This window comes from Lycium barbarum, chromosome 3 (assembly GCF_019175385.1).
Source record: "Lycium barbarum isolate Lr01 chromosome 3, ASM1917538v2, whole genome shotgun sequence".
Taxonomy (NCBI): domain Eukaryota; kingdom Viridiplantae; phylum Streptophyta; class Magnoliopsida; order Solanales; family Solanaceae; genus Lycium; species Lycium barbarum.
The window spans coordinates 134,522,128-134,546,791 of NC_083339.1; the positions used below are offsets into that span (position 1 = coordinate 134,522,128).

The window sequence follows — 24,664 nt, forward strand, 5'->3', positions numbered from 1 at the left end:
TTCCGGAATAATTATTTGACATAAAGTATGAGAGGAAATAATAACATAATTGTGACATAAGTAGTTTTAAAATTACTAATTCTGAAATTTAAAAATTCTAACAAACATGAAATATACAGTTGTAATCCCACATTTAATCCCGCGACCTTATGCCACCAAGCAAACACCCTTTTGTGTTGAGCGCTCACTATTTTCATGTATTAGCAAACATGAATTAAAGGGTTCGTTTTAACGCAACAGTCGGTGAAATGTCGGCTCTGCACAAAAGTACAATCCTCAAAGCACCTCTGAATCCCATTTCCCTGTCCCTCCGCCACTTCACCACTCTTCCACCACCTTTACCGCCGCCACAACCACCACTGGACCCCACCACAATTTCCAACATCATACTTCAAACAAACCCAGAATCATTGCAAGACACCCTTAACACCCTCACTCAATGGACACCAAACCTCGTCCACGCTGTCCTAAAACGTCTCTGGAACCACGGCCCAAAAGCCCTCCAATTTTTCAACATCCTCGATCACCACCCTTCATATTCCCACTCATCAACAGCCTTTGATCACGTTATTGATATCTCTGCTCGTATGCGTGATTACAAGGCCCTTTGGAAGCTCGTGGCCCGAATGGAAGCCCGGCGACTCGGCCCGAATCCGAAAACATTTGGTATCATTACTGAGAGGTATGTTTCGGCTGGGAAACCTGATAAAGCTCTGAATGTTTTCCTGTCTATGCATAAACATGGTTGTCCTCAGGATTTGACTTCTTTTAATGCGTTTCTTGATGTACTTTGTAAATCGAAACGGACTGAGATGGCTGATAAGTTGTTTAAGATGTTTAGGGGAAGGTTTAAAGCTGATACGATTAGTTATAATACGCTTGCGAATGGTTTTTGTTTGATTAAGAGGACACCGAAAGCACAGGAAATTTTGAAGGAAATGGTGGAGAGAGGTATGGAGCCGACTATAACGACGTTTAATATAATGCTTAATGGGTTTTTTAAAGCGGGACAGATTAAGGAAGCTTGGGAATTCTTTTTGCAGATGAAGAAGAGGAAATGTGATATCGATGTTGTGACTTATACTACTGTAGTTCACGGATTTGGTGTTGCGGGTGATGTTGAGAAGGCTCGAAAGGTGTTTAGTGAGATGGTGGGGGCTGGTGTACTTCCGTCTGTGGCTACGTATAATGCTTTGATACAAGTTTTGTGTAAGAAAGATAGTGTGGAAAATGCTATTTTAGTGTTCAATGAGATGTTGAGGAAAGGTTATTTGCCGAATGCCAAAACTTATAATGCCATTATCAGGGGATTGTGCCATGTCAGGAAAATGGACAGTGCTATGGAGTATGTGGATAAGATGAAAGAGGACGGGTGTGAGCCAAATGTTCAGACTTATAATGTTGTCATCCGATACTATTGTGATGAAGGGGAAATCGAGAAGGGGCTGAGGGTGTTTGAAAGGATGAGTACTGGGGATTGTTTACCTAATTTGGATACATACAATATCTTGATAAGTGCAATGTTTGTGAGGAAAAAATCAGATGATTTATTAGTGGCTGGGAAATTATTGACAGAAATGGTTGACAGAGGATTTCTTCCTCGAAAATTTACCTTCAACCGGGTTCTAAATGGTCTTTTGCTAACTGGTAATCAAGATTCTGCAAAAGAGATTTTGAGGTTGGTAAGCAAATCTGGCCGCCTCCCCTGCCATTTTAAATTGTGAGAACAACTGCGTATGTATGATACACAAACTAAGTGCCCTTCTGAAGCTTAATGAAACGGTAAAGCTATAAATCTGAGATGAGTTTGTTACTTGCCCTGAAATTCAATCTTGGAGTGTGGTAAAGATGTGGATAAGTATGAGTAATGTGAAGAGTTTGAGATGAAAATGACTTAAAAAGCATGCCATTATCTTTATGCAGCAGCTCATGAGCATGTTTGTCGCCACTCGTGAAATTCAATCTTGGAGTGTGGTAAAACATGGATAAGTATGATGAATGTGAAGAGTTTGAGATGAAATGACTTAAAAAGCATGTCATTATCTCTATACAGCAGCTCATGAGCGTAGAGACTTGGCATTTGAAAGGACTTGTGTTGTTTAGCAGGGCGCTCTGACTTTGGTCCATGACTTGAAGGAGGTGGAGTTGCAAATAAAGTATATCATGCAAATGGAGGTGCACAATTTCATCAAGCGATCTCAGAGTGCTTTCATTTTTGCTTCTACTGGATAATTCTGTACTTCTTATTATTGATATGTATGCAACACAGAAAGGACAGTGACATCCGGTCAAAACCAAATCCGTGTTTACAGGTTCTTTTTTGCCCTCCTTTATTCCTGTTGAAGGCAAAATGAAGGTTAGAAAATAAAGTGGGGTTATACATTTACTAAATTACCTCAAGTCTAATAATCTCAGCAACCTTGCCGTCAGAGGCGGATCCAAGATTTGAACTTTGGACTTTTACTAAAATTCATTTGCTTTATGAGGTTCGAAATCTTATAACCTTTGCAGTTTTAAGTTTAAGAATATGAGTTCATAATTGCTAAAGTTGATGAATGACTTTGAGGATGTTGTTTTTACCCCGAAAGAGAGAAGAGGGGGGGGGGGGGGGGGGGGGAGATACTGTTCAATAAGAAATTTAATTCTGTCTCAAGTTTAATATGTGCTCTCTTCAACTGCTTGATCCCAAAGAAACTAGCAGCTGAACACGCTGAGACTTTGAATTCCTTGCGTTTTGGGATTCTTTTTCTGTGATTTCAGTCTTTGGTTGGAACAACAATGAGCTATAACTCTACACAAAGATGGAAATTCTTGTGTTCATGTTCTTGTAATCATTAACTAACCTGCACCAATTCATGTCTGTAAATGTATAATAGTCAAAATTGTTGCTGATGCGTTTAAAATTTCATTTATGGCTTCATCTATTTGGAATGGCTATTTCTTTCTAATTTTCTTTAAGGTGTTGATAAGCCAATCCCTTGTCTTACCTTAGGTTGTTGGCCTGTATTGCCTTGGGAGAGCTGCCTTTTATTTTCAGTCTGTCTTGAAATACTCAGTTTATGCATCATTGGATTGCTGTGCTTGGATCAGATATCGAGAGTTTCCTTTTCCTTTTATTACTACTTTCAACAACAAATTCTTGTCTATGCGGTAGGATATATAGTGACTCATTAGAATGTTTGAATTGCCAATCTTTGTGAAACACAGAGCGCACTTAAAACACCGGATGATTATGCAAGGACATAGTGATAATCTATGCTGTAGGATATATCAGATCTATTTTTTCATCCAACCTTAACTAAAGCTTCAGACTTTGGTATCATTATAATAGACTAGAAAAACTACAGGATTACTTACTCGGAACCGAAGGTGCTCCTATTATAATAGCTCATAATATTAGAGATTCATGCATATTAATAGATTTTTTTACTTAATTTTATTCAGTTCTATTTTAGCTGAGTGTTTCTACCCCACCTTTCTGTACAATGTAAATTTGCAGTGCTGAGATATATAGTAGCAACATCTTTATCAAAGAAAGAAATAGAGTAGCAACATTTCCTAAGTAGACAATAGGCTGATGTGGTTCCCTCTTCTTTTTTTTTTTCCTTAATGTGTACTTGTGTGCTATACAGCCAATACAAACTCATCAATTCACATGCTAGAAATCTTTTATTTTCTTTTTACTAAAACCCTTTTAATGATTCATAATATCACTTTCAGTGGCACCAAAAGCAGAGAAAAAGCCAGCAGAGAAGAAACCAGCCGCAACAGATCGAGGAGAAAGAAGCTGACAAGAAGAAGAAGAGGGTAAAGAAGAGCGTTGAGACTTACATTGATGAGCAGTTTGATCAGTGATATATTTGAGAAGCTTGCTCAGGAGTCTTCAAGATTGGCTAGGTAGAATAACAAGCCTATTACTTCTAAGGGAAATTCAGACTGCTGTTAGGCTTGTGTTGCCTGGTGTGTTGGCTACACATGCTGTTTCTGAAGGCAGTAAGGCTGTTTCTCAGTTTACTAGTTCTTAGATGGGTGTTGGGGTGGGGTTGGTATTTTTGGGAATGTAAAGGTAGTGCTTTTGTTGGGTTGGAAAAAAATGTAAGATTTGCAGCTGGTTCTTGTGCGATGAAAGAATGGATATGAATATGAAAGAATGTGTTTTTGTGAAGAAAAAAAGTAGCTTCCTTTTATCAAAATGTAATAATATTCATCTTCTTTTGTAAGTTGAGCATGTGTAAACCAACACTGCTGGCACTATGTTTCATCTAATGTCCAAGCTGTCGATAACTGATATTTTGTTCCTTTTTTAGAATCCGCGACTTTTATAGGACGAAAAAAAAAAGAACCAAATTAACACACACACAAAAAAAAGGTTTGCCAAACTGCAAAAATACAAGTTTGGCCTTTCACGCACGAAATTCGTGCATGAAGGAAGCCTTTTGTTTGTGTTTTTTTTTTTTTTAACCTATCAAAATCACGTTTTTTTTTTCCATATTTTGGGCAAAAATTAGTCATATTTCTAAACCTTGAAATATCAATATTTTATATAGAATTTAATATTTTTTTTGCATACAATAATGTTGGCTCATTACATCAAGTCCACCTAAATGTTTGGATCGTCATTTTAGGGGTTCTAAAGTGCCCCGAAGTAAGTTTTGTTAGTTTTGAAACTTGTCATATTTATAAGGTTTTGATTTAAGTGTTTTATTATATTTGAATGTACAAATATAAATATTTTATTTAATAATAATTCATCCAATACAAGAGGTTTATACTAATTTGAAAATAATTCATTCCATTAAATTACAATACAAATTCAAAGTGATACAATAATAAATTACAATAACAATACAATCTTCAAGTTCTAGAGACTTTATTACTTCGAGACGTGCTTGTACCACCACAGCCTTGTTGCCCACACGAACGCTTGTCATGGCCATATTGCTTACATGTAGAGCACTTGCGAGAGTAAGCTCTTTCACTAACATCCATTTGATTGGGTCTACGACTCCGTGAGTTAATGCCCAATTTTTTGATGTAATTCCTTATTAGCAACCATCGAAAACGGCTCGTTTGACCAATGAGCTTCATTACCAAGTGGGAGGAATTGGCCGGAATATGCTCTAAGGTAACTGTGGACCTTGTATTCCCCCGCCACATAGCTTGTTACCGTTTTTCTCATTCTCTCGAAGCACTTGACAGCATGAGAACACGGCATGTGGTATGTTTGCCACTTACCACAAGTGCATGTTCTTGTTTCCTCATAAACGGTATACACGTTTTCACCCTTACCGTTGTAATAACCCGTCGCAACTTCATACACATTTTGAATTGGGTCATACTCGGTCATCTGGTGATGCTCACATTTTTTTCTATAATGCTCCATATTTTTGAAGGGCTTTGGCATCCATGTCCCACCTTCGGCTAATATCGCTCTGGCCTGCCTTGTCCTAACCACAAATCGCTCCACAACCTGCTTGAAAGTCATTCTCACCATTGCGGTGACAGGTAGTCCCCGAGCAGATTTCAGCAAGCCATTGAAAGACTCTGAGCTATTTGTTGTGAGCATGCCCCATCTTTTGCCTCCATCAGCATGAAGCGACCATTTTTCAACTTCGAGCTTCATCAACCAAACGTATGCGGGTTCACTCACTGCCCTAATCAGATCCATTTTTGCAGCCCATTTTCGTTGTTGATGCTCCATCGCAGCCTGATACGCTCAAATTACACCTATTAATGGCGTAAAGCGGACGTTGTCAAATATAGTAACCCAAACGAAGTTGGGGTCGAATCCCACAGGAAATATGGAGAGAAAAGGGTACTAATTGTATGCGATAATAGTCTTTAAAGGCTTTAATCCTATTCCGAATATTTTGAAAAGAGATTTGGTTTGTAATAGCTATTCTGAAGTGTTTGGAATTTGTTTAGATTTTGAGAACCAAAGTTGTGTCCCCGCAATGATTAGATGTTATGCTATGGGTGTCAATATGATATATTTCTAATGGGTCGAGGTTATGCATGCACTTAATCTCTAATACACTTTCTAATATTTTCCAATAGTTAGAAAGTATTTCTTTTCATGATTTTCCCAAATGCAGAAAAGTTATAAATAAGGTTGATTAAATATGCCAAGTAGAACTCATATTATCCCTAAGCGAGTTCATTAAACGAGGGTTAGCGCCCCGAGTCCTTGTTATATTATTTCAAATCACACCCTAGTTCATCTTTCCAAATGAACTAGGGTTTGTGCATGAACAAGTGTTTGCAACCACTTATAGAACAATGAATACGAGAAATAATAAAACACATCACAACCCAATATATATATACAATGTTAGATACCCATTACATAGTACCCATCATTTGGGTCCACAACTTTGATTAAAGAAACTACTCACACATTATGGTCTCAAAAGTAGTTAGCAATAAATGAGACATAAAGCTTACAAAGTATAATAAAGATGATGGAGAATGGAATCTTGTTGTCTTCACTAAGCTCCAAAAGGGGAGTATTCAATGCTCACCCACCAATGGGACTTTTTAAGTGGTTACAATAAAATCTGGATGCAAAGAAAAACCTAAAATGTTCTTTAAATAGGCTCCAAAAAAGCACAGCAAAAAACTGACAAAAGTGCCCCCGATAGCAAGATCGACGGACCGTCGATCGTTCGACGATCCGTCGATTTCTCCGTCCTTTGTACCTTCAGCAATGTGTTCCATTCGACGGTGTCGTCGACCAGTTCGACGCTCCGTCGAGTATTCCGTCTTTTTCTCCTTTTGTTGAGAGATCCTGCTTGACGACACAAACGACGAACCGTCGATCAGTTCGACGCTTCGTCGATGCCTCTGTCCTTTGTCGCCTTCAACTTTTTCATCACTGGAAAATTGAGCTTATCGACGTTTCAAAGGACGGTTCGTCGGCTGATCGACGGACCGTCGATTCTTCATGTCTGGCTAATTTTTCTTTTGTTCTTTGCTTTTTGCTTTTGGGCCATTGTTTTCCTAAAACACAACAAAACATATTAATGAGAACCGGACTTATTTGAAAACAACCAAAATTCATAGTAAAAAAGCGTCGAATGTGCCACAAATCCGCGGCACATCAATATCCCCAACTTAGGATCTTTACTTGTCCTCAAGCAAGTCAGACAAAACAACCACAAAATAAAATTGCCACTATGCTAAAAATAAAGTAAAAGCGACTACAATGGTGTTTGCTCATCGCTACCGGCATGTGAATTTTTCAAATCAACTCCCTCTTTCATCATTCCCAAACAGGGTTCTTTCAAAACAACTTGTTAGAATTGACTTTGACGCTTCAATTGATGACATCACATTATTAGAAGCATTTATGCGTGCGAGTATTCACCATTATGCCCACACTTAGCTTGGAGAATGTCCCACACACAATTTTTCAATAAGAATCGGGACAAGGATGGATGAGAATAGAAAGCACTCGCGCTCACAAAGAAGTTCATGATTTACAAGTGCAGATACCATATGCTTGCCTTTAATTTCAATGCCTAACACTTTCGGATGGTTCAGTTGTGATCACTATAGGACTTGTTCTTGGGTTGTAATGTAGGCTCGGGGACGGGTAGGATACTCATTTGGGAATTAGTGACTCATCCTCCTCGACACTACAGAATTTGACCTTTCTTCTCATGCCCAATCTATTCATTCTTCAACTCATGACTAAGATACGATTTTACTCTTACTAACATTTACAATCTTTTTATGAGACAACATTATTATTGCTATAAAACTATATATATACATATATATACATACACATATGTACATGAAATTCTCTTTTTTTATTTTTTTTATTTTTTTATAAACTTTTTTCAAATTTAATCCGTTATCACATCTAGTCCTCGATTATGCAACTCACACACCCCCATCTTTAGGCTCTTGGCCTTTACTTCACACATATACCACCCCCAGCTTAGGCGATTTGCCTCTTTTCTCTAGTAGTGTCAAGAAGGGAATAGGTGCAAAGATGGAATGAATTCATGAAATGGAAAAAAGGTTTGTTACAGCTAATCAAGAAACAAAGTCAAAGGCTCAACGTGGGAATTAGTGATATTCATATAGAACAGGTTTTGGGCTTTTTAAGGATGACGTGACTATTCAGAAGGAAAGCCTATGATCACTTCACAACAGACTATCCTAAGCAATATAGCACGACCTACCAGGCAAGTTCTGGATCCACATATGCTAACAATGAACACAAGAAGTTCTCACGCTCACAATGGCATAAGGATTTGAACACTCAATTCATATACACTCTAATATCTATGATGTCACAAAAAGAACCATACATGTCAATTCATTACAACCTGAGATACGTAATAAAATTTTGGAGGGGTCAATTTCAAATCAATCCATAAAACACATCATCATAAATATCCTTTTTCATCCAAAATCCATGCCATAATTTCAAAATGCAACAACCATGAAAGTCACAATTACTTTAATCCATAAAACAAATATAAATATCCATAAAACAAATATAAATACTGAAAAGTACATCAGGTTACCCCACCCCCAGCAAAAAGAAGATGCATTGTCCCCAATACATAAAAAATCATACCATTACCCCATGGTGGTGGTGCCGACCTGAAATACTCTAATCCTGCTTTTGCTGCTGAGGTGCCTCCCCCGCAGCAGTCTAAATGGGGGCCCTCTCTGCTGCTGGATCGGTGGACTGAAGCGGTGGAGCTGACTGGCTCTGTGGCTGCAGGTCTTGAGGAGCTATCGTGATCGGCCTGACTGGCGCTGGTATAGCACTAGTGCTGGAAGATGCGCCAGTGAACCTCATGTCCAGGCGTGACCGCCGAATACCCTCCTGAAGCTCGAGGTCTTCATCCTCATTATCCTTCTCCTCATCATCATCATCAGCCAATGTGACAGGCCTCTTTCTCTTGCGGCTTTCCCGAGGCTCATCCTCAGTCACCAAGTCAACTACTCTGATCAAATCGGAAATGCTGGCGACTGGTGCAGGTGGTGTCGGGTCATCTACAATAACCTGCTCTCTCGTCCGAAGGCCGCAATCTCAGATCGGAGTTGGTCAAGCTCGGTCTTCAAATCCCCCGAAGTACCAGACTCACTCTTCTTCTCAATAGTTAATATCCGCATCTCCAAACTGTCAAGGCGGGCATTGACTCTAGCATGATGCCTCTCCATAGCCTCCTGAAGAGGCTCCAACTCCGGTGCAATCTCTTTCCGGACGAACCTACCCAACTGCTGCAATATCCGGGTCACCTGCTGATCAACACGCTCTGCCTTGATTGCAAACTCTCTGAAGTTGGCTCTGTTGAGGACAAAAAGATCCTCGGAAGCTGATGCTGCGGCTGACGGAGGAATAGGAGATGCAGATGGAACAGCAGGCTCAGCTACAGCTGGTGTGGAGGCCTTTGTGGTGGACAAGCCTTCTGTGTCTATATCCATTATGCCCTGTGGTACTGAATCCGTGACATGCTCAGCCTGCTCACCCATGAGCTCTAGCAATGAAGTACTGGTGGCAAGAGATGTACGGAGGGTCTCATCCCTACTCCGTGTGATGTCGCACACCTTTGTTGCGGAGAGAGTAGCTGCAAATGTATCAATGTGCCGCACCTGGGCCAACCTACACAACTGCGTGATAAGGCATGGGAATATCAAGGCTGTCGCCTCCTGTGGTACGCGTGCCCTGTTATATTCCGCATTTTGTACACTCGGATAATTTAAAATAATTGCGGGTAATTAAGAGCAAGGCTATAATCTTGGCCTTGTTTGGTGCACAAGTTGTTCGTAAAAATTTTTGATGTGGAAATATTGAGGAAGGCTAAGGGCAAAATTGGAAACTTGAAAAATGGTTTCATTTATTACAAAAATTAGCCACAAATAATTGGGCTTGGAAAAACAAAAAAAAAAAGAAAAAGGCCCAAGTGTGGCCGGCCATGGGGTGGGCCAAGGCTCACTTGGGATTTTTTTTTTTTTTTGAATAAAAGGGTGGCTTATTATGGATTATCTCCTCACTTCAAGAACTTTCAAGAAAGAAGAACTTGAGAGCAAGACAGGAAGGCCATTCGGCCAAGAGAGAAAGAAAGAGAAAAAAAAAATCTTGAAGCCTTCCATCTTGATTCAAAAAATTTATTTCTTCTAGTACTCCTACTAATTCAAGGGTCCTCTTTAACGTGGTATAATTGTTGAAACAAGAAAACCGCTCTTTGTTGCAAAATCACAATCCTAGCTAAGTTGAGGAGTTGATAAGAAGAGGTAAGATTTAATCCTCTTTTATATGTTATAAATGGTTTATATATGTTGTAGTATGTGGAAATGGATAAAAATCATGGAATTATGCATGTTGGAGAGTTGGTCGTGTATGTGTGTGTAGTGTAGGAAAGATGAACTAATTTTTATATAGTAATTTGGTTGTTGTTGATATGTATTCTATGATGAAAATGAGAATTTGATGATTCAAGTTGAAGTTGTGATGGTTACGGGCTGATTTGGAGGCTAATGTGCTTCTAATATCGTTTCTTGTATTTGCGAGAATAATATTGTTAACGTGTGAATTGTTAAGTGTAGTCATGAATTTGAAAGATAGAAAATGTGTTGTTATTGTCCTTGTTGGAATTGGAAGTTTCGGGTGGAGCATGGTGTGTTGGTGGAATTGTTTGAATATTGTGTAGGTTGATTGAAATGTTCTTGAATTATGTTGAAATGATCTTGGATTAGTAATGAATATGTGAGCGTTGATATCTGCTTGAATGTACGTAGTTGAATTGAATGTTGATAAACTATGTAGAGAAGAAGGTTACTAATGTTAGAATGCAATTTGGGTTGATTGTTGATGTTGTTAGTACGGTTGTTGGTATGGTTGTTGATGTTTTTGGCCGAGTTAAATCCTCGGGGATGTTGAATTTATAAGAGAGATGCTGCCCAAATTTTTGTAGACAAGTGTTAACTTGAGGTTGAATTTCTAAATGCCTATAGTTAATGTTTGGTATTCATTGACATATTGTAGATCTTGGGAAGTCCGGAACTTGAGTTTGGATTAGCTTAAGAAGCGAACGAGGTATGTAAAGCCCTATCTTTCTTTCTTTCTTTTGGCATGTCCTAGTTATAATAGGCTATGATACAAGCCTCGGGGAAAACTCCATTCCTAAAAATCTGAGCATGATTATGACCCTTATTCATTTCAATTGTAATTGAATTATGGACCTTATGTCTTGATATGCTTTGATGGAAAAATAGCTTAAACACTTTTTACTCCTAAAAGAGTCTTGCACCGTAAAACGTCCGTAACTTTCGCAAACAGAACCCGATTGCTTCGAAACGTTCGTAGATGACTTCATAAGGACTAAAGTTCATATTTCTCGTACGGCCCTCGGTTTGACCCGAGGTGGGCCCACAAATCCCGAGACCCTTTTTATATCGTTTTGTGTAACTCGTTTTCGAGCGGCATTCGAAGGAAATCTAGGTTGGTTATTGTTCCGACTTCTAAATGACAATTGTTTCGATTACTCTCTTGATGCCTATGTCACATTTTTTTTATGTAAAAATGATCCCAGAAGTTCCGTGTTAGTATAAACCACCGCGACATCTGAAAGGTATGTACTAAGATTATCGTCCGATTCTTTCTAAATGATCTGTCATTTGGATTGTTCGATCGAGTCTTTTTAAATGTTTTGTATTTTACATTGCATTAGTTTCTCACTACTCTACTCGTGGATGCCTCAATACTTCCTTCACTGAGCCCGGGCCAGGATATGTTATCACGCGTAATCCACTGCATTGTTCGTCGTGTCTCGATGTGAGGGGGCCGACATGACATGTACATAGGTCCTGGAGTATGATGTGCTATGTACATATATTCTGATATATGATGTTATGATATGATATGGTCATCTGATATGTTACGATTTGTTACGGAGCTATTCTCTACTCTGGAGTATGATGTGTTATGGCGCCAGTGACAGGGAGGCGACCATGTTTTGTTCACCGAGTCCCATATTGGGGCCGGGTATGGCATATGTTTTAGCATGCATTATTTATGTTTTATAAATATGTATTTTGATATTCTGGACATTACACTCATTTTCTGTACCTTTGTTCCGGTTATGATTTTGTTTACTGTACTCCAGGCTTTACATACTCAGTACATATTCCGTACTGACCCCCTCTCTTCGGGGGCTGCGTTTTATGCCCGCAGGTACAGACGCTCGATTTGCTGATCCGCCTGCTTAGGATATCGACTCTGCTGCCTTGGAGTGCTCCTTTGTCCGGAGCCCACATTTTGGTACATACTTTTCTGTTGTATATGTATATGTTTATTCAGGGGTACGACGGGGCCCTGTCCCGTCTTATGATTCTGTTGCTACTCGTAGAGGTCAGTAGACATACATGTGGGTTGTGTATATATTTTGGGATGGTATAATTTGTGACAGCCTTATCGGCTTCCGTGCGCTACATCCATTTACATGCAACAGTTTGAAGCGCCATTTGCCCCTTATCTTTGTATAATTCGTTTATATGCTGGTTTGGGTTATTGGGTGCGTACGAGTGTCCAGTTCGGACACTAGTCGCGGCCTACGGGGTTGGGTCGTGACATGCCCGAATGGCTCTACTGATCAAATCACCCAAGTTCATTGGGTACCTCGATAGCATAGCAGCCACAACCACTGCTCTGTCCGGTGTGACTATGTTATTTGCTCCCGTGAGCAGAACCCGATATATGATGAAATTCCACCAAAATTTAGCTTCCAAGCTGATATCTGCCTTATGGATTTTGGTGCCCAGGTTTCTCAACCATGGGGCCTGGTCCGCCGACCCTCTAGCCATACCGTCGCAAACCATTCCCGTACAGATTGGTCAGCCCGTCTTTCAAATTTATCATCATATTCCACTGTGGTCGGTGCCACGAAGTCATCACCAAAATAAAACCGGTTGATTGTGTGTGCTGAGATGTCAACATGGACACCCCGAACATACACTGTGTCCAATGGAGGGGCGGCTTTCAAAGCTCTCTTGTTCTTGTGGCGCTGCTCGAGCATTACCCTGTAGGTAGCATAGAATTCCCGAACCATGGTCGGGCAATAATCCCCTGGAGGCTGTGTGAATGGCTCAAGATGATAGTGCTGGATGAGATCGGTAATCCGAAGGTAGCTCTCTAAGCCGCTCATGCTGATTTGTTCTTCTTCTTCTTGAATATTTCTCCTCGGATGATCCCCATCGACTGTAGTCGCCCCTTTTACATAGTACTTTCGGCAACCTTCATAGGGGAAACGGATTGTCGCTATCTCCATATTTTGCAGCCGCAGCCACTCGTGCTCCTCATCTGAATTGTGCTCAGGAGCGGCTGGTTGGTCTGTTGCTGCATCGGTAGAATCAGCGAATGTGGAGAATGAAGTCCCCTCGGTAGACTGAGATGAGAGAAAAGTGGGTGATTCTGCTTGGGGCGTGGTGGTCTGAGCCCTCGATCGAGTCGTTAGGACTACCGCTTGATTGTCAGAGTCAGGGGGTTCGTCCCTAAGAGTAAGGGCTATTTGACTCCGACCTCGGCCTTTTCTAGGACCACCACCCCGCTTGACTGGATTCTTTGGAGGCATACCTGAGGAAAGAGCACACTTCATTGTTAAGATAACCATAGAAACATAACAGAATCAGTCAAAAGTACAAGACATGCGATCATTGTTAAAGCTTCCAGTGGTCCGTCGATGTGCTAAAGAGTCGTCAAACAGATCGACGAAGCGTCGAAGTTCCCGTCGAACTGTTCGACGCGCCGTCGATTGCATCGTCGATCGCTGGTGAGTCACTGCAAATTTCGATCAAAAGACGGTGAGAAAGACGCCCCGTCGATCAATTCGACGGGTCTTCGATCTCATCGTCGATCTCTTTACAGCACTAAGTTGGCCACTGAAAATTTGAACTGAAAGACGGTGGGAAAGACGCCCCGTCGATCGATTCGACAGGTCATCGAATCCACCGTCGATGCTGTTTTTGCCAAGAAATTTTGATAAGGCTCATTCGATGTTGAGAAGGACGGGCCGTCTAACTGAGCGTCGAATGTTTTCGCATGCTAAACTACAAATCCCATACACTTCTTTGGCCGATGTGCCAATCGTCACGTATTTTGGGGTTACTCAGACTTCACCCCATGGTGGCTTGGGTTAGACTAGGGAAAATATTTGGCGGGCAAAACAACTCGAAGGTCGTAATGCCCTCCAAGCCATCGTGACCCACAATACCCTACTTTGGCATTTTATCGAACAGTTGGTGGGCAAAACAATAACAACCTCATAAATGAGGTGTGTTTGTCGTAATGCCCTCCGACTTGGCTAAAAATCAATGACCCAATAACCACAAACAAACCAACATACCACCCCCAGCAAAACAATATGAGCATACCTGGTGAAAATACAAAACAAGGAAAACAATAAAAAATAAGTAACACAAGTCATGGAATGCAAAAAACAAACAATCACAAGGGAGCACTAAGCCAGTAAGTCACAGACCTGGAAGTATAATGAATATGATTTCAACTTTCTAGAATGGAAAAGCACCCGAAAAAGCACACACAAAGAGGGACAGAGTAGTAGGGTCGGGGGGGGGGGGGAGGGGGAAGCGGCGGTAGTGGGGTGGTGAAGGAAGGGGAAAGTGGGTGGGATTGGGGTAGCAGGAGGTGGTAGGGAGAGAGAGATGTGGTAGTGAGAGAGAGAGAGAGACGTTATATAGAAAAGTGCAACAGACGTGGGTTATCAACCCATGTTTCTGAACCGTTGGGTTAAAAAGACAGAGGGGGTGTTCAATCGACGGAGTGTCGAATCAATCGACGTTTCGTCTTTTTAACACGACCCTCCGTGTCTTTTTTTTGTAATATGAAAAAGAGAAGAAGAACGTCCGTCGATCTGACCGTCGATCAGTTCGACGGAGCGTCAAAACTGTCGTCGATTTGCCATTATTTCCAGTGACCAATCTTTGATGTGATCCACTTGACGGTGCATTCGACGTTTCGTCGATTAGATCGACGGTCCGTCGAATGTGTCGTGTAACTGCTGTCCTGGCAATTTCTGGGTTCAACACTTAGGTTCTGCAACACATCAACAAACATTAAAACAACACAACAACAAAGATCAACAAAATGAAAGAAAAATATATTGCGAAAATGCACATGGGTTGCCTCCCAAGAAGCGCACAATTTAACGTTGCGGCACGACGTAATACCACTTTGGATGCTAAGGTCCGGTGCCATGTTTTAACCGGTGAGCATTGACAATCTTGTCTCCATCAACCATCCAATGGTAATGCTTTACCCGATGGCCATTGACTCTGAAAGTACGCATCCCGTCGTCTGATTTTAACTCCATTGGCCCATTGGGTGACACACTCACCAAAGTAAAAGGGCCGGACCACTTGAATTTCAACTTGCCCGGAAAGAGCTTCAACCTTGAATTGAACAGCAACACCGAATCACCCGGTTGAAAATCTCGCTTCAGAAGTTTGACATCATGATAGTGTTTCATCCGTTCTTTGTACAAACTCGCACTCTCATAGGCATGATACCGAAACTCAACCATTTCATTCATTTGAAACAACCGCGGCTTGGTTGCTTCGTCCCAATTCATGTTCAATTTTTTTAATGCCCACAAAGCCTTGTGTTCAAGTTCAACAGGTAAATGACAAGCTTTACCGAACAACAACCGATAAGGAGAAGTACCAATGGGTGTCTTGAGCGCTGTTCTATAAGCCCAAAGAGCGTCATCAAGCTTAGATGACCAATCAGTTCGGTTTGCATTAACCGTCTTGGATAAAATGCTCTTTATCTTCCGATTGGAGACTTCGACTTGCCCACTAGTTTGGGGGTGGTAAGGAGTTGCCACCCTGTGTTGCACTCCATATTTCTCCAAGATATTAGCGAATTGCTTGTTGCAAAAGTGAGCGCCACCATCACTAATGATTGCCCTTGGAGTGCCAAACCTTGTGAATATGTTTCTTTTGAGAAATTTAGTGACACTCTTGCCATTATTGTTGGGCAATGCTACAGCTTTAACCCACTTGGACACATAGTCAACCGCAACAAGGATGTGTCTCATACCACGAGAACTCACAAATGGGCCCATAAAGTTGATGCCCCATACATCTAACAGCTCAACTTCCATGACAAAATTCATTGGCATTTCGTGCTTCCTCCTAATTGACCCCTGGCGTTGACATTGGTCACAAGATTTCACCATCAAATTTGCATCATGATAAATGGTGGGCCAATAATATCCACATTCAATCACTTTAGCTGTTGTGCGGTTCCCACTGTGATGACCCCCCACGGGAGAGTCATGGCAAGCTTTAAAGATTTTCATGGCCTCAGATTTGGCCACACATCGCCGAATGATGTTGTCGGCACAAGTGCAGAATAAATAGGGCTCATCCCAATAGTATTGATGACTATCTCTCAAGAATTTCTTCTTTTGATAAGCCTTGATATCGTCGGGGATAAGACCTATCACCAAGAAGTTGGCGATATCTGCGTAGCAAGGGGCAACCTCACAAGATACATCTAAGAGCCTCTCATCAGGTAAAACATCATTTAACTCAAGATTTTCACTTGGTCTCCCAGCTTCCTCAAGTCTAGATAGATGATCTGCAACTTGGTTTTCATAACCTTTGCGATCTTTGACCTCAAATCAAACTCTTGCAACAACAATACCCAACGAATCAACCGTGGCTTTGCATATTTCTTTGTCATCAAATATCTCAAGGCCGCATGATCCGTATGAACAATCACTTTGGATCCAAGTAGATAGGCCCGAAACTTCTCAAATACGTAGATGATGGCTAGAAGCTCTTGCTCGGTGATCGTATAATTCATTTGAGCTCCATTGAGGGTCTTGATAACATAATAAATTGGGTGCATGATTTTGTTGTGCCTTTGCCCAAGCACCGCACCAATGGCAAATCCGCTTGCATCACACATGAGCTCAAATGGCATTGACCAATCCGGAGATACAATAATTGGAGTAGAGGTGAGCATTTCCTTTAACTCATTAAATGCCTTAAGGCACTTCTCATCAAATACAAACTTAGCTTCTTTCTCAAGAAGCTTACACATCGGGTTGGCGATCTTGGAGAAATCTTTGATGAACCGCCGATAGAAACCGGCATGTCCCAAGAAACTGCGAACCCCTTTGACAGAGATTGGTGGAGGGAGCTTGGCTATGACATTAACTTTTGCTCGACCTACCTCAATGCCCTTCTCGGAAATCCTATGGCCCAGGACAATCCCTTATGTCACCATGAAATGACATTTCTCCCAATTAAGTACAAGGTTAGTTTCTTCACACCGCTTCAATACCTTACCGAGATTGGCAAGACATTCGTCAAAGGAGTCACCAACAATAGAAAAATCATAAATGAAGACTTCCAAGAAATCTTCCACCATATTTGACAAAATAGACATTATACAACGTTGGAAAGTAGCCGGGGCATTGCACAAGCCGAAAGGCATGTGGCTGAAAGCAAAAGTGCCATAAGGACAAGTGAAAGTGGTCTTCTCCTGGTCCTCTAATGCAATGTTGATTTGGTGGTACCCCGAGTACCCATCCAAAAAGCAATAATAAGCTCTTCCGGCTAGCCGATCAAGCATTTGATCAATAAAAGGCATAGGGAAGTGGTCTTTACAAGTTGCGGTGTTTAGCTTTCGGTAGTCCATACACACTTTCCATCCGGTGACTGTCCTTGTAGGAATCAACTCATTCTTAAAGTTAGCGACAACAGTGATGCCCCCTTCTTTGGCACACATTGCACCGGACTAAGCCATGGACTATTTGCAATTGGGTATACAACACCCGCATCCAACCATTTGATTATCTCTTTCTTGACCACTTCTTGCATAAGAGGGTTTAGCCTCCTTTGATGCTCTACACTTGATGAACTATCCTCCTCAAGCTCGATTCTATGTTCACAAATACCGGAGGGAATTCCCCTAATATCCGCAATAGTCCACCCAATAGATCTTCGATAAGCCCGCAACACTTCAAGCACCTTTTGAGTTTGTTCCTTACTTAACAAAGATGAGAGAATAACCGGTAAAGTATTATCTGGGCCAAGAAAAACATACTTTAAATGAGAGGGAAGTAGCTTGAGCTCAAGTTTTGGAAGCTCAATAATCAAAGGCTTAGCCGGAGGAGTGGTTCTTTTATCAAGATCAAGAGATAATTTCTTCGGCTCATAAGAGTACGAACCCCGGCCAATGAGAGAATTAACTGTTTCAATATACCCTTTCATGTTATCCGCCTCGAAGTTCACCAAAATAGCCGAAAATGTCTCGTCAAAGTGCTCCTCTTCTAACTTATGCTCCACCGCTTCGTCTATCACATCGAACGAATCAATGACTGAAATGCTCTCATAAGCACTAGGCAATTTTAACCCCTTCCTAGCTTGGAAAGTTACCTCTTCATCATTGACTCAGAATTTTATTTCATTCTTTTCCGAGTCCATTAGGGATCTCCCGGTGGCAAGAAATGGCCTTCCCAAGATAATTGGGACTTCTTTGTCAACCGCACAATCAAGGATGACAAAATCTGCCGATAATAAGAATTCCCCCACTTTAACAAGGATGTCATCAACAACCCCTACCGGTCTTTTGATGGTTCTATCAGCCATTTGGAGACGCATGCTCGTTGGTCTAGGAGTTCCCAAACCAGCTTGCTTATATATGGCTAGTGGCATCAAATTAATACTAGCCCCATTGTCACATAAAGCACGAGCAAAATCATGATGACCGATGGTGCAAGGGATAGTGAAAGCCCCGGGATCTCCCTTCTTTTCAACCTTTGATGACGAAATAAAAGCGCTTACATGGTGTGTGACTCCCACCGTATCATTCTTGATTGGCCTTTTGTTCGTCAACAAATCTTTCAAGTATTTAGCAAATCCCGGCATTTCTTGGAATGCGTCTAGGAATGGGATATTCATTGACAACCTTTTCAATTGGTCGTAGAAGCGTTGGCACTTGGCATCCTCTGCTCTTTTCATCAATCTTTGTGGGAACGGGGGAGGAGACTTATATGTTTGAGTCAAGGGTTTAATTGCCCCCGTGACCTTGCTCTTTTGAAAGCTATCACCGGTAGCTTTTTCAACACTTGGCTCCTCGTCACCCTTTTGAACACTAGGGTATACTTCCTTATCTTTCTCAACAATAATAGGAACTTCAATTGGTGCCTCTATTTTTTCTTCAACCTCTTCTTCAATAACCTCATCAACAATCGGCTCGACAATGATAGGTTCAACCACTTTCTGATTTACCGCGTCAAGGATATTTACGCTTCTAGTGGAAATAGCTTTGAATGAGACAATGTGATCGCCTCCACTACTCCTTGGGTTCGGAACTGTGTCGCTAGAAAGGCCCCCTCATTGCGGTGGATGTTGCTCACGAGAAAGATCTCGCATTTGTGACTCAAGTTTATGAATCGAAGCGGTGTGAGAGCCTACCACTTCGGTCAAATTCTCCATCTTCTTGTCACTCTTATGCTGGTTGTCCAGTATCTTTTCAAGCATAGATTCCATTTGAGAAGTCCCTTAATCATTGGAAGGACCTTCTCGCCAATTCTGAGAGTTAGACGTGCGACCCTTTGGTGGAACATAGGCATTGGGATTCCGATTACCATAATTGTTGTTGTTGTAATCCCTCCTGTCTGAACCACCATATTCATTTCGGCCATATTGATTGCTTGGTTGTTGGGGTCTCCATTGCTTTTGATAACCCCCTTGAGAGTGATAGATATAATTTGCATCCTCACGTTGTGGCTGCCCCTCTAGATAAGCTTCCTCCGAGACTTGGTACATTCCGGGAGCATGAGATGGCATCTCTTCGACAACATTCACACTTTTAGCTTCTTTCTCCGTAAGCCTTTTTGACAACAAATCCACGGTGGTTTGCAATTGAGCAAAAGCATGATCTCGCTCATGATTTTCTTTGGCCACCGCGATAGCAGAGGGACTACCATATGACAGGATTTCACTATCACTCGAGTGCCAAGCTTGATTGTGGGTGGTGAGCTTATCAAGAAAATGGGTGATAACGATAAATGACTTATCCATGAAGCATCCTCCTGCGGCAGTATTGACAACAATTTGATTCATTGTATCTAAGCCCTTGTAGAATTTCTCCGTGAGAATACCATCCAGAAATCCGTGAGTTGGAGATTAAGCTAGATAATACTTGAACCGCTCCCATGCCGAATATAATTGTTCCCCCGGTAGCTGTTTGAACTCAAAGATCTTATCTCAAAGTTCAGCCTTTTTGCTTGGCGGGAACCATTTCTTCAAAAATGTATTGGCTAACTAGTTCCAGGTATGTATAGAATTACTGGGGAGCTTTTCATACCATTCCCTTGCTTGGCCAGCCAAGGAATATTTAAAGACCCGTAACCGAAGTGCATCAGTAGAAACAACACCTTGGGATTGTTGAGCACACACATGCAAGAAGTTCTTCAAATGTCGAAGTGGACAATCCTCCGAAGAATTTCAGAAATAATCTTTAAGTTTCAGCAGCTGATAGATAGAACTATCAATTTTGAAAGTAGCATTTCCAGTTCTAGGAGGAACCACAGCAGAAGCATAATCAGCTTCATTGATGAATTCCGCAATGATATTTTCATCTTCATCCTCTTCTGGTGCTGGTGGGTTCACTTGGAGTCCACCTTGGTTTCCTTGATTCTGATTCGGTCTTCCTGCCATGTTCACCTGGTTCACCACAACAGCAAACGAGGTGTGATGGAATAGAAAAAGTTTTAAAGAAGAGTACACAACAATCAGTAATTTCTAAACAGTATTCCCTGGCAACGGCGCCAAATTTTGATATGCTCAAATTACACCTATTAATGGCGTAAAGCGGACGTTGTCAAATATAGTAACCCAAATGAGATTGGGGTCGAATCCCACAGGGAATATGGAGAGAAAAGGGTACAAATTGTATGCGATACTAGTCTTTAAAGGCTTTAATCCTATTCCGAATATTTTGAAAAAAGATTTGGTTTGTAATAGCTATTCTGAAGTGTTAGGAATTTGTTTAGATTTTGAGAACCAAAGTTGTGTCCCCGCAATGATTAGATGTTATGCTATGGGTGTCAATATGATATATTTCTAATGGGTCGAGGTTATGCATGCACTTAATCTCTAATACACTTTCTAATATTTTCCAATAGTTAGAAAATATTTCTTTTCATGATTTTCCAAATGCAGAAAAGTTATAAATAAGGTTGATTAAATATGTCAAGTAGAACTCATCTTATCCCTAAGCGAGTTCATTAAACGAGGGTTAGCGCCCCGAGTCCTTGTTATATTATTTCAAATCACACCCTAGTTCATCTTTCCAAATTAACTAGGGTTTGTGCATGAACAAGTGTTTGCAACCACTTATAGAACAATGAATACGAGAAATAATAAAACACATCACAACCCATTATATATATAGATACAATGTTAGATACCCATTACATAGTACCCATCATTTGGGTCCACAACTTTGATTAAAGAAACTACTCACACATTATGGTCTCAAAAGTACTTAGCAATAAATGAGACGTAAAGCTTACAAAGTATAATAAAGATGATGGAGAATGGAATCTTGTTGTCTTCACTAAGCTCCAAAAGGGGAGTATTCAATGCTCACCCACCAATGGGACTTTTTAAGTGGTTACAATAAAATCTGGATGCAAAGAAAAACCTAAAATGTTCTTTAAATAGGCTCCAAAAACGCACAGCAGAAAACTGACAAAAGTGCCCCCAATAGCAAGATCGACGGACCATCGATCGTTCGACGATCCGTCGATTTCTCCGTCTTTTGTACCTTCAGCAATGTGTTCCATTCGACGGTGTCATCGACCAGTTCGACGCTCTGTCGAGTATTCCGTCTTTTTCTCCTTTTGTTGAGAGATCCTGCTTGACGACACAAATGACGAACCGTCGATCAGTTCGACGCTTCGTCGATGCCTCCGTGCTTTGTCGCCTTCAGCTTTTTCATCACTGGAAAATCGAGCTTATCGACGTTTCAAAGGACGGTTCGTCGGCTGATCGACGGACCGTCGATTCTTCATGTCTGGCTAATTTTTCTTTTGTTCTTTGCTTTTTGCTTTTGGGCATTGTTTTCCTAAAACACATTAAAACATATTAACGAGAACCAGACTTACTTGAAAACAATCAAAATTCTTAGTAAAAAGGCGTCGAATGTGCCACAAATCCGCGGCATATCACAGCCCCCTACATCAATTTTTTAGAGTGCCATTGTGAAACTTTGATTGCAAATTTGCCTTCAAGTGCCTTAGGCAATAGCGATGGTAAACAAAGGGAGGCTGCCACATGATGTGGCATGATTTTACGCCACAATCGATGCTTTTTGACTATAAGTTTTACTTGTTTTTAAGCAAGCCTATGTGATTTTACGTGTTTTTTAGTGTTTTTCAGGTAAAGGAACAGATTCGGCACAATCACAGTTGAAATGCAGAACCAGGTCGTAAATTGAAGTTTACGGTCCGTATTCTACAATACGGGCCGTATTCCATGGTCGTGTTAAAGGATAGTAGAACCAGAAAGTCAAGCTGAGAAGATGGTGGTTTACGAGCTAGGTTTACGGACCGTATTTCAGTTTACGGTCCGTATTCTATCACGTATTTAACTAGTTGAGCATCTGGCAGAAAGTCGAAGTGTTGGATGTTGAAATACGACCATGCAGTTTACGGACCGTAAACCACTTTACGGTCCGTATTTTAAAAGAGTGACTTTGCACAGAACTGAGAAGACGACTTGGGCGTTAACCGTGTTACGGTCCGTATAGTGGTTTACAGACCGTATTTCACCATGACCGGACCAAAGTGCAAATCTGTAACTTTTGTATTTCCAAAACCTATAAATAGTCATTGTAGGGTTTTTAATAGACACCAGTTATTATATTTTTGTCTCTTGGCTTAGAACATAAAATTCTCTCTAGTTTTTGAAGATTCAAACATCAATTCAAACATCAATTCAAGTATTACCAATTCCTTTTTCATTCCAAAGTAAGCAATTATGAATTCTTCAATTTCTTATTTCTTGTTCTTTGTCATGAGTAACTAAATTCCCTTACTAGGGTTGTGAACCCAATGATGGGTGTTTTGTGATTGGGTTTGTGATTGATATACAATTAATGGATTATTAGGGTTTAGTTATTCTTCATTCTTCATTCATAATTAATGGTTGCAAACATTGATTTAAGCCATAAACCCTAATTTATTTGGGAAAATAATTAGGGTTGGTAAGAATAATTAACAAGAACTCAAAGCTTTAAACTTTGTTTAATAAATTCACTTAGGAATAAGACGAATTTACTTGGCATGATTAATCGTTCTTCATTATCACTTTCTTATATTTGGGAAAATCATAGAAAGATATAATCTTTATTTATTGGGAAATAGTAGAGATTCACATCGAGATTAAGTGCATTCATATAATGATCCATTACAAGTATATCAAGATCAACACCCATGATCATACACTCTATCTAACAGGGACACAACCTTAGTTTCTTTTACCATAAATTTCCACCAAAGCAATAGTTTAGCAATTAGTCATAAAAAACCCAACTTTTACACAAATTATCGGATTAAGACATTAGACCTAGAACTTAGCATCTACTACTTTAGTAACCTTTTCACACCATATTCCCTGTGGGATTCGACCCCAATCTTGTTGGGTTACTATATTTGACAACGTCCGCGTTATACCATTAATAGGTGTAATTTGAGCGTATCACCACCCCGGTAAATTATCCATATTGTGCAATATGCCTTTATGACCATCAGACAACACGCATATGCCAGTACGATCCTTAATAACATGAGTTTTCAAATGGGTCAAAAAGATCCCCCATGTGTCGTTGCTCTCGTTAGCGGCAATTGTGAAAGCAAAAGGGAATATTGACCAATTGGCATCCATTCCTATTGCAATTAGGAGCTTGATGTCGTAGGCATCATATACATGCGTAACATCTATGGATATCATTGGTTGGCAGTGAGCAAAACCATCAATGCATGGTTTGAATGTCCAAAATACGAATTTGAAGATTTTACCCTCTATAAGCCGCCACTCTACAACAGTACCATGATTAAAATATTGTAGAGCCGCCATATACCTTGGCAGCGATTGAAAAGAGGTATGCCAATTTCCAAAGACCATCTCAAAAGCGCGTCTACGCCTGAGAAATCCGTTTCTGTTGCTTCTAGTTTTACCATATACGGTTTGAACGTTTCAGATACAATTTTTGATAGGGAACCTGTACAAGTTTAAACAAACAACATTTAGTAATGATCTTTTAATTGATATAAGACATATAGTGTACTAGGTAGGATAAATTACCTTGGCATTTCGGCAACGTCTTTAAGTAACACTTGAGCAATCATGTTTGTATCTAAATTATAATGATCTGCTCGATTTTTTTCCATATCACCTGAAGGAGCGAGTAAAATGCAGGGACCTCTACCCTCGTGCCCATAGAACATCGACAGAATCCTCGATACATGTAGCCCAACACAGCAGCGCCCCAATTATAACATCCTTCTCGGCGAGATCGTCGATATACCGAAGATACCTCAAGCTAACATGCGAACCCGAAGTGTTCGGGAATGGGATGACTCCAAATATAATGAGT

At 40.7% G+C, this 24,664-nt stretch overlaps 1 protein-coding gene, 1 non-coding gene and 1 pseudogene across 3 annotated transcripts; all 3 read left to right on the forward strand.

Annotated features, from left to right (window-relative positions):
- The first annotated feature begins 132 nt into the window (after positions 1–132).
- LOC132632722 (pentatricopeptide repeat-containing protein At1g74900, mitochondrial) lies at positions 133–4,290 on the forward strand. Of its 2 annotated transcripts, none has more exons than XM_060348773.1 (2): positions 133–2,486; positions 3,721–4,290. In XM_060348773.1, exon 1 carries the CDS (start codon positions 249–251, stop codon positions 1,722–1,724), a length of 1,476 nt encoding a protein of 491 aa, XP_060204756.1. In that variant the 5' UTR covers positions 133–248; the 3' UTR covers positions 1,725–2,486; positions 3,721–4,290. The 2 variants fall into 2 exon arrangements, with proteins under 2 accessions (XP_060204756.1, XP_060204755.1); XM_060348772.1 differs by having other exon boundaries at positions 133–2,312.
- Positions 3,176–4,290, forward strand: LOC132631408 (histone H2B.2-like; annotated as a pseudogene).
- A 15,880-nt stretch (positions 4,291–20,170) lies between these two features.
- Positions 20,171–20,277, forward strand: LOC132634455 (small nucleolar RNA R71). Its single transcript, XR_009580177.1, has one exon. It is a non-coding gene; the product is annotated as a small nucleolar RNA R71 (small nucleolar RNA).
- The last annotated feature ends 4,387 nt before the right edge of the window (positions 20,278–24,664 follow it).